The sequence below is a fragment of the Pseudopipra pipra genome, chromosome 3 (genome assembly GCF_036250125.1).
Source record: "Pseudopipra pipra isolate bDixPip1 chromosome 3, bDixPip1.hap1, whole genome shotgun sequence".
Taxonomy (NCBI): domain Eukaryota; kingdom Metazoa; phylum Chordata; class Aves; order Passeriformes; family Pipridae; genus Pseudopipra; species Pseudopipra pipra.
Genome location: NC_087551.1, coordinates 57088822 through 57100862, shown reverse-complemented (window position 1 = coordinate 57100862; position 12041 = coordinate 57088822). Strand labels below are relative to the sequence as shown.

The window sequence follows — 12041 nt, the reverse complement described above, 5'->3', positions numbered from 1 at the left end:
TTTTTTCCCAAGGAGAACTTAGGAATTAACTGTTTAACATGGCTGAACTTTGCTGTTGAATCTTTGTATTACATGGCAACAGAGAGAAGTACCACACTGGAGTCATCTCAAGCATCTGCAGAGTATCACAGATGAACTGTAGCTCCCAAATATTGGTAGAACAGAATTCTTCACCTGAGAGCCTGTCTTTTCTTACCAAAGCTTTCTCAACTGCACACCATGGTTTTGGTGGTTGGTTTGGGGTTTTTTGTTGTGATGTGGTTGGTTTTCTTTTGGGGGGAAGGGGAGGTGTTGTCTGGCTTTTTTTTTTTTCTAAAGCTTTTTCTAAAGAAGGTTTGTCCTTGTTGTTGCAGGATGATGAACATCTTGTATTCTCTGACCTTACACCAGAAACTATACAAAGTCAGCCAGCCCCTTCATCTCCTGCTTACTGCTGATACTGTCTCGAATAATGCTCACTTTTGGTGGCTAGGGATGGAGGAGGGGTTTCCCTAGGAATAAGCTGAATAAAGCTTCCTGTTCGGCTAAAGCAGGAAATGTGCCCCAGTACTGCCTTGCACACAAAGAGTGGAAAATACTTACTAAACAAAATAGCAGGAGATGAAGTGTAAACTGGATTGGCCTTCCATCATGCAGACAAATTGAAAGCCATAGTCCCCACCCCCCCAAGCTCTCTTGCATTAATGTGCTTAAACTTGGAGAAAAAAACCCAAAAACAAACCCATACATATGTATACACATTCTGCATCAAAATCAAATGATTATACTGTGACTTTAAAACCAAACACTGAAGGATTTTAAACAACAACAACACTAATTAGGAGGTATCATTTCCTCCCTCCCACAGAATCTGTTTCTTCTTGTTAGAACAGGAGGTACAACTGGCCAAATCCCATCCTACTACTGGAGAAACTGAACCAGAAGTTGTCATTAGGTTAACCTCCCAACATCTCTCTCAAAACATCTCTTCAGAAACACTTTAAAATAAATAGCATAGAAGATGGAAGGGACAGCATTTCAGACTGTCGAATCATTAGGATCCACAGAAAAGAACAGCAGTATTAATTTTTGTATAAATATTGGCAGATGGTAGAAGACAAATATTAACGGAAAAAAAAACATCCTTTCTCACAAGAGCTGGCCTTGTAATTCATGCAAGACTTCTCTGTTGCCATCATATGCCTTTTGATGAGCTCTGATCACTTCAAAGAGGTGCTTGTCCTCATCCACCCTGACATTTAAGGACTGAAAGTGATGAAAAACTGCATCACCTAATGCTAGGTCACAGCTACTGATGCACACTGCTAGAAAATGAAAAGCTGTTAGGCAAGTCCCGTGGTGCAAAACATATTACAGCAGCTGGATGCTGGAAATATATGACAAAACATCATGCAAAATAGCAACACACATAAGCTTAATGAAAAACTGATGAAAAAAGTATTAAATCTAATTAATTCTCTAGACACTGAGCTGAACTCAGCTGAACTAAGGTATACTGTATACTACACTTGAATTTTATAAACCATCTTGAGCCATTAGTGCCTCCCACCACCAGGAGTTACAAACCAGTCATCAGCCCACGGGGACATGTCTCATCATATTTTGATGTCCCTTCTTATGGCACAACACCCTGTTCATCATGCAAAGTTCAAATAAATACATATCAGGAAAGCATTTTACTAATTCACCTTAAAAATATACTTGTATTGAAATAGAGTCAAGCACAAGTTTCTCAGTTGGGGGGGATAAAGAGAAGCTTCTCTACCACCCTAGACAAAAAGTTTAAGATAGTCAAACCAGAGAGAGCAGAGTCAGTGGTGATCTCCCAAAAAAATCAACCATCACCAAGACTGCATACATCTGAAAGCTACCTTCAATATCCTGAAGTGGATGTGAAATTAAAACTCTCAGAGTACATGTGGCATGCCAATACAAAATCCTCAGAAAGCAGGCCTCCCAGTTGAATGGCATGGCAGAATTGCAGCCATTCTTGACAGATGGGGACATTAACCCCTAGTAAGGGTTGCAAAGGTGTAGCACCTACTGCAATACAGCACATCCTTAACCAGTTTGCCACATCACAAAGTTCCTCCTGTGTGGAGCAATGAATGGATGTCCTTGAACTAATGCATTCACTTCAGCATACCAAGGAGTACATAACAGAAAAGAATCAGCAGAAATAATTTGAGATACATTTACCTATTAATACTCTAATATCTATATCTAGGAGCATATGGATCCTACACACACACAAGGACACACTGTACAGACAGACAAGCAAACACAGTGAACAAATGCAGAGAATGACTAACCGAAGACAAAGAGCTTTGTTGTGCCTGCTTTCCCTCCCTCACAGCCCTGTCCATGCTCGGAGATGAACAAATACTAATGGACCCCTGTTATCTGAAGGGTACTGCATGGAAACTTTACTTTGAAACAAAATTATGATAGTACAAAAATAAGAAACCCCCAAAATTTCAAAGTATGTACTTTTCCCAAGCACCATGGACATACATAGCATATCTTCTACCAGCTGCCAGTCTGCAGTTACTTCTCAAGAAGTGGTTGTGACCCAGATTTGAAGTTTGCTAGTCCTTTTCTGGTCCTTCCCATACAACATCATGCTGGGATCACAAAAATCACTCTGGGACCCTCAGTTCCAAGAGGAAATTATTGTCAGGGCCCCACAAAGAGAACAAAAGCCATTTATTCAAGTAGAAATTACCCTCGATTTGAAAAGCAGGTGTACAATGTCCCATCCCCTCCTCCTGAAAGCCACAGCAAAATACTTAAATCATCTGTCATGCTGCACCTGTGTATGCACATGTGCACCACAAGAGGCACAGTAGTGTACAATATCTGCCCCACAAGCTTTACGATTAGTAAGAATCAAGTAAATGGGAAAGCAATTAAATTTGTTGACAATCCTCATTGTTCTTATAGTCCTGCACCCGCAAACATCTTTCTCCATGAGGCTTCTGTATCTTCAAAAATGGGAAGGAAAAATGCCCCTTGTCATTGCTCCCAAAAAAAGACAGCATTATTAAACCATTCTCTTTGTTTTGCATATATTTCTCTTTAACGTCAGAAACAGCGTTAAACTTGCAGACAAGCCTTGACAGCTTGCATTGTAGAGATATTCATGATTCCAACTACAACTGATCATCCTACCTGATCTCCTTGGCCAGATTACAATATCTAAAAAGCACATAAGAAGAGAATTGTCATGGCTTTATGTGCAACTTCAGGTCAAAATGCTTAGCTTATACATCAATTCCTGGCAACTGATAGGCAAATAAAATAACCTTCCTTCACAAACAAACAAAAAAGTCAAAAAACCAAACCAAAACAAAAAAACCCCTAAAAATATATTAGGAAGAAATAATCATTATTTCTCTTCAACTTCAACAGATAAGCCCTTTGAAAAGTAAATATTAGGAGCAGCAATGCAGCTTTCAAGAAGTAAAACTGAATTGACAGCAGAGGTGCCACTTAGCAAAGAATTTAAAATCAAACAGAGAAAGCCAAACAGAAGAACCGCGTCCAGTTTTGGGCATTACAATGACAAGAACAAAGATCGTCAAATTGAAAGCAATAACAGGCTTAGCCCAAAGAACTGAGTTGTAACAACAACAAAAAGTAGCAAATATATAATTTGTGCAAAATGATGACTAAGAGAGGATACAATAACTAAGAGTCTGATACATGTAGAATTTCAAGGTTTGCACAGTGCAGCACTAGCCTTATTTCACCCTTCCCTTTAAATGTATTGCATATGTGTATGGCAATCATTAGCACCCTCTTCATATTGAGATAAATAAATACCACTTTCTATCAGGACATTAACATGATATATCACCGTACTGCAGGTATGCCTACTAATAACACGTTCTCATTTCAAGTCTGACTGCACCATGCCATGCCAAACGAACATAACTATATTGGCAGAAAAGGGAATACCCGTCCTGTTGAGGAAGAAATGCTTCTTAAATTTGTCACACAATTACAAAGCACCAAAAAAGTAAAACTGGTTATCACAAAACTTGAGCCTCACACAAAACTTGAGCCAAACCATAAGATTTGGTAAGGATGATGAAGGTGTCTTCCTTTGAAGAAACCGTGTACTCAAGTATACCATAAGGAATAATTCCACAATGAAACCCATACAGGGTTTATACACTTTGAATCTTATCTGTGAAAGGCATTCCTTATCAGTTTTGCTCATATGCAAAGTAAGCTTTCTACTTCCATTCAAAAGAAAACTATTGGTGGTCTCTGAGCAGCAACCCTGTGTAGACTGGGGCTTACACCTTATACAGCTGCCACAAAAGTTGCAACACAGTTCCTTGGGCTCCTGAATGTTTCTAGCACATTGAGAAAGCTAAACTGATTTTGTAAGCCATCTTTCACATTGCCTGTTGGGAGCTTGGCCATGCAAAACAAAACCCTGTGTACCACATACGATTCTTACTTTCTCCAAAGTTGGGTCAAGCTCAGAAAAAACCAAACACTCTTCCAATAACTCTGTGTAGGTGTACAATTAATCACTTCTGAGGGCACTTTGCAGGCTATAAAAGAAACTTTAAATCCACCTCCCTATGCTCTCACTACTTAGGAGTCTGAGGCTGAACCTAGATTTTGCTGCTTGTACTTTCTATGAAGTTGAAAATACAAGTTTGGGATCAGTGCTACACAAAGAACAGAAGCCTGGGAGAACCGAGAGACGCAAAATCAGCTGCAAAGTACATCCAAGTTTCTATTTACTGAGGTCTTCCCATGCACACACAAAAGAATTAATCAGGCATGTGGGCTGACCTGTCAGAAGCTCCGCTGATCCCAAGTTTAGCACAAACCCGGCATAAACACACAAACAAACTCCCCCGGGATCAGCACGCTATCACCTCCCGGCGCTGGCAGTGCTGGCGGCCCCCCTCCCCCGGCCAGCCCGCCCGGCGGACACGTTCTCCCGAGCGAGTCAGGGTTCCGCCAGGCAGAAGCGCTGGGAAAACACCCGCAGTCACCGGCTCCGCACGCTGACACCGCCCCTCCCGCCAGGGCGGGCGACATCCAGCGCCAGAGCCGCCGGGACGGAGCCCAGGGCCAGGTCACCGGGCGGGGGATAAGCAGCGCCGCGCTGCAGCCCGGGGGACCCGGGAGGAGCCGCGGTGGGACCGGGAGCGGCCGCCGCCACCTGAGCACGGAAAAAGCGAGACGGGGACGCTCAAGTTTCCCCTCTTTCACTTCTTTTTTAAATAAATAACTAACTAAATCCCAGCCTACCGCACCAACCGCTCCGCCACCGGGCGGGCGCCCTCCGGCCAGTTCTCCCGCTCCCGCCACCGTCCCGGCCGAGCTCGCAGCGCCAGGGAAGGGTGGTACTCACGGATCTTGACTTTGCGGTGGTCGAGGCGGGCGAGCAGCTCCTCCAGGGCGCCGAGGCGGCGCTGGAGCCGGGCGTTGCGGTGGCAGAGGGAGTCCGCCTCGCTGAGGATCCCGCCGAAGATGTCGCCAGCACAGCGAGAGAGGTCGGAGAGCTGCATCAGCAGCGACACCAGCGCGTACGAGCTGACCTGCTCCAGCGTCCCGAAGAGCGGCACCGCGCCGCGGCGGCGCCCGCCGCCCCCCTCCGCCGCCCCGGCGGGGTCTCCCGGCGCCGGGCCGCCCCGCTCCGCGCCATCCCCGCCGGCCTCCTCCAACCTGCACAGCTTCAGCGGCTCCAGGGTCCGCAGCGGGAACGGCATCGCGGCCGGGGCAGGGGGTGCAGCGCCGGGCACGGGAGCGGGAGAAGCTAGGCGTCCCCGGCACGAAAAGTCTTCATCCGCGCAGCGGCCGCGGTGACAAAAGTTCAGAGAGATGAGAGGGAGGGAAGGAGGGAGAACAGCACAACAACAACAAATGAATCGGAGCGGGTGGGCGGCCGGGCTACACGCTTCGGGGCCGGGGGGGAGCTGCCGCCGCCGCCTCGGCGGAGGGGAAGCCCCGCGCGGCGCTCATGTGCGGGAGCGGCCCCCGGAGGCGGGAGCGGCCCCGGGAGGAGGGAGGGGATGGGAGGGGAGAGGAGAGGAGAGGAGGGGGAGAGGAGTGGGGCGCAGCACTGCCGCACGGCGGGCCCGGGGAGAGCCCGAGGCGGCCGGGAGACAGGAAAAAGCCCGGCTTTCTCTCCCCGAAGTGGGGATGGGGCGGGAGAAAGAGGAGGAAGCGTGGGAGGGGGACTGAAGCGCCCTGGATGTGGCCACTAAGGAAGAAAGCCAGACAGAGAAGGAGGAGAGAGAAAGAGCCCGGACCAGCCCCACCTGGGGAACCCCGCGCTGTTGCAGGCACTTTTCTGAACGCACCAAACTCCCAACCCGGAAAGCGAGAGCAGGAAAAAGAGGAGGAGGGAGAGGAGGGAGGGGAACCTCCACGAACCTGGGAAAAGCAAAAGAGGCCGCCGCCTACCTGTGGCTTCCCAAACTGGAGTCTCACCCTTCCCGGCCAGCCAACAGCTAAGGTAGCTCCTCCTGGTCCGGCCCCGCGGCGCGGCGCTGGGGCCAGCGGGACTCCCCAGGGCGAAGCCAGCCCCTTCGGCCTCCCCTGCTCGGCGAAAGGGGCCAAGCAGGAGAGGGGGCAGGTCTCGCCCCAGCCCCTTGCCCTGCCGCGGGTTAGGCCGGAGGTGCTGCTCCAAGACAGGGAAAGAAGATCAGCCTGTCTGGGAACGGCGAATTGTTTGTGGTTAATTTTTAGTAAGATTGGCATTAAGGTAGGAAAAGCAAAGTCTGGCTCAGGCAGAACATGACATCGAGTTGCACCGAACGTTGCACGTAATGCTGGTGTGGACCGAAGGCAGGTTCCAGCCTTAGAAGCCCCTGCGCTTTTCCCGCGTAGGACACAATCAGCTCTTCATGGAGATGACGGCTCTAATGAGCTATTCCCTACAGAACCAATTTAGCCTACTAGCAACTGTCAACAGCTGCTATTTAATTTTAATTGGACAATCCCCTACTGGCTCTGGCTCCTGCTATATGATAAAGAGAGGAACCCAATCACTCTCTTCTTGTGGGAAAGGGCCCTGGGGAAAAGTGGTTGTATCGTCCCTTCCTGCCTCATAACCTGCTCCGGCTCCTGCTGCAGCTGATGAAACTATGTGATGAAAGAAAGAGAATCGGCTGGAGAAGGAAAGACCAGGGACATATCCACTGTGCCATTCCATTAGCATCTTGGGGACACACAATTTATGTAACAAAATATTCTTTATCACAGTATTTATCATCCATACTTTTAGCCTTGGTTACTTAAGGGAAACATGAAAAAAAACTATTCCAGCGGTAGCGTTTGAGGAACTCCTTGGTGCATGGAGGAGTTTGTGGACAAGGTTGCAAGCAGTGGAATACAAACCAAAGGCTTGGTAACATGTATGAGAGTTCAGATCTATGGGAAATGTGTGTTGGGGTGATAGTCACAGCAAAAATTGCAAGTCATTAATTCCTCTCTTACATTAATCAAGGAAAGTTTCATCTTCAAGTATTTCTTGGCGGGGTTGAGGGGGGGCGGGGGAGGAGGAGGAGCAGGAAGCAATGCCATCTAGTGTTAAAAAAAATAAAGAACAAACCCACTTTTCTTCACACCTCTGTCCAAACAGGTTACCAAAGGATAACTTTGCAACTTGGAATGTTACTACTGGTTTTCTGTTACAGACAGAACCACTGAGTGCACATGTGCAATATTTGTAGAAACTGATGAGAAGAACATGGTGCAAACAGGCGAAATGGTCTTTAATCAGGGGTTTAAACATATAAGGAATCCAAAGCAATAGTCTTGCAATGGGGAAGCTGTCAGGATTGATTAACAGAGGATGGAAAGCAGCATTCTTTCATATTGGACTCTTCTGGTTTTATTTTGGGACACAATGCCTTCATTAGTTCTTAGACATGCTTGTTTGGGGTAGTCCTTTGATAAAAAATGATTCCTGTTCACTGGCGTGATTGGATGGAGAGGAGTGATTCTTTGTAGGTTTTGTTTAAACTATAGGAGTACCATGGGAAAACCAAGTATGAGATGGACTTCAATATCAAACACAGTAGGAAGAAAATGAGCGAAGAGCTCAGTTCAGGTGTCAGCTGAAAAGAACCCACAGCAACACATCTGCCAGGGCAGATATCATAAGACTGTGAGCATGTTTGTTTGATTGGAAATTACTAATTTTTAAGTTTAGCAATAGATATTTTCAAAAAGGTACATTTGCCAGTTTAAAATCTTTTCTGAAAATTCAGATCAAATCCTGATATTGCAAATATTTTTGCATTTTCTTATCTGTAAGTGGGAAAAAAATACTTAAAACAGATTTCAGCACAGAGAGAATAATAACAAGAAATCAAAGCTTTAGACAGCACCTAAGTTCAGTAAAGAGCCTCAGCTACTGTGTGTGGAATTTCACTGCTAGTGAAACCTACTTTACCTATTTCACTGGTTTATATGTTTGCAAACTGTAAAATAAACTACTGTGACAGCTTGAATATTTCTGGTGGGAATAATGTATCATAAAAAAATAAGGTCTTTTTAGGACTGCCAGTTAAACCAAGTTAAGAAATAAATCTGAATTTTAAATGCATAGATGCTCCTGAAACATTTAAAGTCTGTATGCTTATTCCAGAACGATACTTTTTTCCTCATTAGTTTATGTGGTCTGTTTTTCTGGGATAGGCTGTTACTGTATGGAACACTCAGAAAAAAACAGGTGTTACAGAAAATGTAAATATCGATTGACTGAAACCAGTAAAGAGTGGCCTCAAACCTTCCTGTTTCTTCCCGTGCTAAAAGAAGGGACATAGGAAAGGAAATGAAGCTTAAATACTTACACAGTAAGTGTGGAGATTTAAAGTATTCATCATGTTGGAAAGGAAGCATTTAAAATTTCTAAGGTCAGCAGAAATACAGACTTTCTTAGGGACACCCATCCCCCTCAGGTAGCTGAGTGGTTATGGCTGGAAAATGTTTCCTTTTCTGGCAGATTGCAAGGATGCTCCTGACTTTTTTAATACTCCCACAGGCCCAGAGGGACTCTGAGGCAAGGTGGGCACCACTGCCCAGAGTGGGTGACAGCCCCAGTGCTGCTCCCCGCTCTCCAGCAAGCCACTGCCCTCAAGTGAGCCATCCCTGCAGCTCACAGCCCTGCACATTCACACAACACCATTTTTGTAAATCGTGGTGTGGGAGTGAGGGGCTTCTTCCCATTTAGCTGCCTCCACTGGAGAAGGAGGTCTGTGAGCTCAGTGTATAGCAGTCACTTCCACTTGTGCAGCTAAGCCTGGCAGACCTTTGACACAGCGTTCTGGGTCTCACACCTCCAAATACCCTCAGTCAGGAGTGGGAGATCCTCTCAGAAGAGGAACAGAGCCCAGAAAACTGAGATGAAAAGGAGAAAGGTAGACAAAAGGACAGCAGAGACTTTACTAAATATTGCAAGTCAATATTGATTTAATTTTTAATGAAAGTCCAAGTTGACTGGAAAGTTCATTATGTCTGAATTGTAGCTTTCATCCTTCAGCATTTAAAGCCTCAAGGTAAATTACCAAATGAAAGACCTAATAACTTTCATGTTCTATTTCAAGAAACAGAAGACAAGTCTTGTGGGACTTACTCATCACCTACTGCGGAATGAACACTGCTATTCCCTCGGCTTGCTTCTGAAATCCCTTTGGGCTCTCAGAAGCAAATAGCAAGCAGTAGTACAAGAGCCACATGGCCAACCATGAAACATCAGACAGCTCTTCCTCAGCTGGAGGCACCAAGCTCATCCATTGTATTTTAGCCCACAGATTCAAGCTTGCTATTTGCCTGTGTAGGCTAGGAAAACCCAACCAAGTGTATACACAGAAATAATAACAATATATATAATAATAACTTGAAGGGATGGAGGAGGACATTTCTTCGTCACACTCATAGCAGCTCTATTGAACTCTGGTTTGTAATTGAGAAAGCAAGCTCAGTGTCCTGGGCACGTAGTCAGCTTATGTATTCTTGACTTACTTTGGCTGTTGAGCTGTAGAAGTTTGGTGTAAGCTTAAAATAGAGGCAATTCTGCAAGAAAAGTATGTTTTCTGACATTTTATTCTTTCTTGGTTAACCAAAAGTATGTGAATGCTCCCAGTTTGTTGGGCCACTGGGCTCTTCTAATCATCATGCATTTCATTTCTGTATTCAACAGAAAACCTTTCTCAAAGAAACCTGCATAAGGTAATGTCCTAGTTAGAACAGCTGGGACCAGTTCATCGCTGTGTGGGTGTAACCCAAACTGTGTATTCTACACCCTCCATGCCATTTCCCAGAAACTGTTAACAATAGACCATTTACAGCAGCTGCCCAGAGTACACCTGGCCCTGCAGGCTATAAACTGGTTGGTAAGAGGCCTGTGAGCCTCCTGTCCTCACACCCAGGACTCACAATCACCCATTGTGGAACTCCCCGCCCTGGGGGAGGTACTGGGCATTCCTGCCTGAACCTGAGGGTGTATAATCTTGGGGTCTTGAGACTTCTGGTACCATTCATTGGATCCAGAGGAGGACTAGAACCTCGACCAGACTGCGATCACCACCCTCGACCAGACTGTGACAGCACTCTCACCAACAGGTTTTCCCTCTCCTTTTACTCTGGACTCAGGGGGACCACAGGCTAGGCATGGGGCAGGGGCCAATGAACACCACTCTGTTCATGCCCCAGGGAGCTGAGTTGTACATCTGGGTTTTGTGGCTTAAACCAATTGTTTGTCCATATAATTGTATTTATGGTATTATTTTTATTAAATTGTAACTCTGATTTATAATCTCTTTGGAGTTGGGTTCATTTCTCCTGCCGGTTTACCTTTAAACCAGAACAGGTAGCCAGAAAATGGGAGTAGATATGACTCCTGAGAAAGTTCAATGGTACCAGAATTTTGCCTATTTCTGTACCTCATGACTGCATACTTTTTGTACATTATAGAAATATTACCAAATGATAAAATTAGTTACCATTAAAAAAATTATAGCTGTTTTGCTAGGTTTCCTTAAATTACTATGATACTACATTAGGCCACAGATCACCTTTGCCTGACTATGCAGCAGAACTTTCAATCCTCACTTTTCTTCCAGCTTACTGATACCAGGAACTGGTATTTTTGTGTAGTGGAATCCATACCTAGCATGGCCCAAAAGACTCCCTCCTTGTCCAGAAATGGAATCTTATGGATATTCTTTTAAAACTAATAGTGGAACTTCTCTGATGATGACAGGCTTCTCTCTGACACAGGTTACTTACAGGATCCTATTTCCCTGGACATTAATTATTTGAAACTTTTGTCAACCCTAAGCTCTCCTTGTCTGACATATCCCTGGGTCAGGCACCTTCTTGAAGCCTAGAGCTGAGCTCCTTTTTCTATTTTGTTCTGTAATATTTTTGCTGATTTTCTTCACCACATTATCATCACCATTAAACAAAGGCAGCAGTGTAACTCCAACACCTTCATCCCTATTATTCAAAGAACTTAGCAGATGTATCCACACTTTCATAGTAAACGAGTTTAGTATTTTCTTGAGCTCTGTCTTAAATGTTAGTGGTTTGTTGCACCAGTCCCAGTGATTTTTCTGGCCCTGCTCTCTGTCCTCCATCCTAACATTAAGCTGAAACTTATTCTTCAAGTCTGTCCAGCTTGTGGTTTAGACCTTGGGTTGTTCTGCTAGCTGGCCCCTGAGCTTTTCCGAGCTGCAGAGCTCTGCGTATCTACACAAGTGCTAGCATCAGCACACTGTGTTCTACCAGCTTAAAATCTCTCAAAACTCTTTCTCCTTTTTTCTATCTATGCATAGTTGTCTTTGGATAAAAGCCATGCTAGCAGTGGTGCAATGGGACAATCAAAGCTAACTGCAGCAGGAATGACACTACGGAGGAAATGGTAGTTGTGATGGCCTAAGGATATGATTCAACAACACACCAATCAGGTGTAACAGCTCTTTGCCTCTAAAAGAGGAGCTCTCCCACCCCTGCTTCCTTCCTTCCATTCCTGCTCACAAATGCATGGTCTGTAGCTT

General features: G+C 45.3%; 1 protein-coding gene across 6 annotated transcripts in view; it reads right to left on the bottom strand.

The window, feature by feature from the left end:
- NHSL1 (NHS like 1) overlaps nucleotides 1–6018 on the bottom strand; it is a 182395-nt gene extending 176377 nt beyond the window's left edge. For 2 of the 6 annotated variants that reach the window (XM_064649342.1, XM_064649341.1), the window contains exon 1: nucleotides 5384–6018. In XM_064649342.1, coding sequence (XP_064505412.1) covers nucleotides 5384–5741 — 358 coding nt within the window. In that variant the 5' untranslated portion in view covers nucleotides 5742–6018. The remainder of the gene's footprint in view (nucleotides 1–5383) is intronic. The other 4 variants (XM_064649331.1, XM_064649332.1, XM_064649334.1 and 1 more) reach the window with 2 other exon arrangements.
- Nucleotides 6019–12041: the final 6023 nt, after the last annotated feature.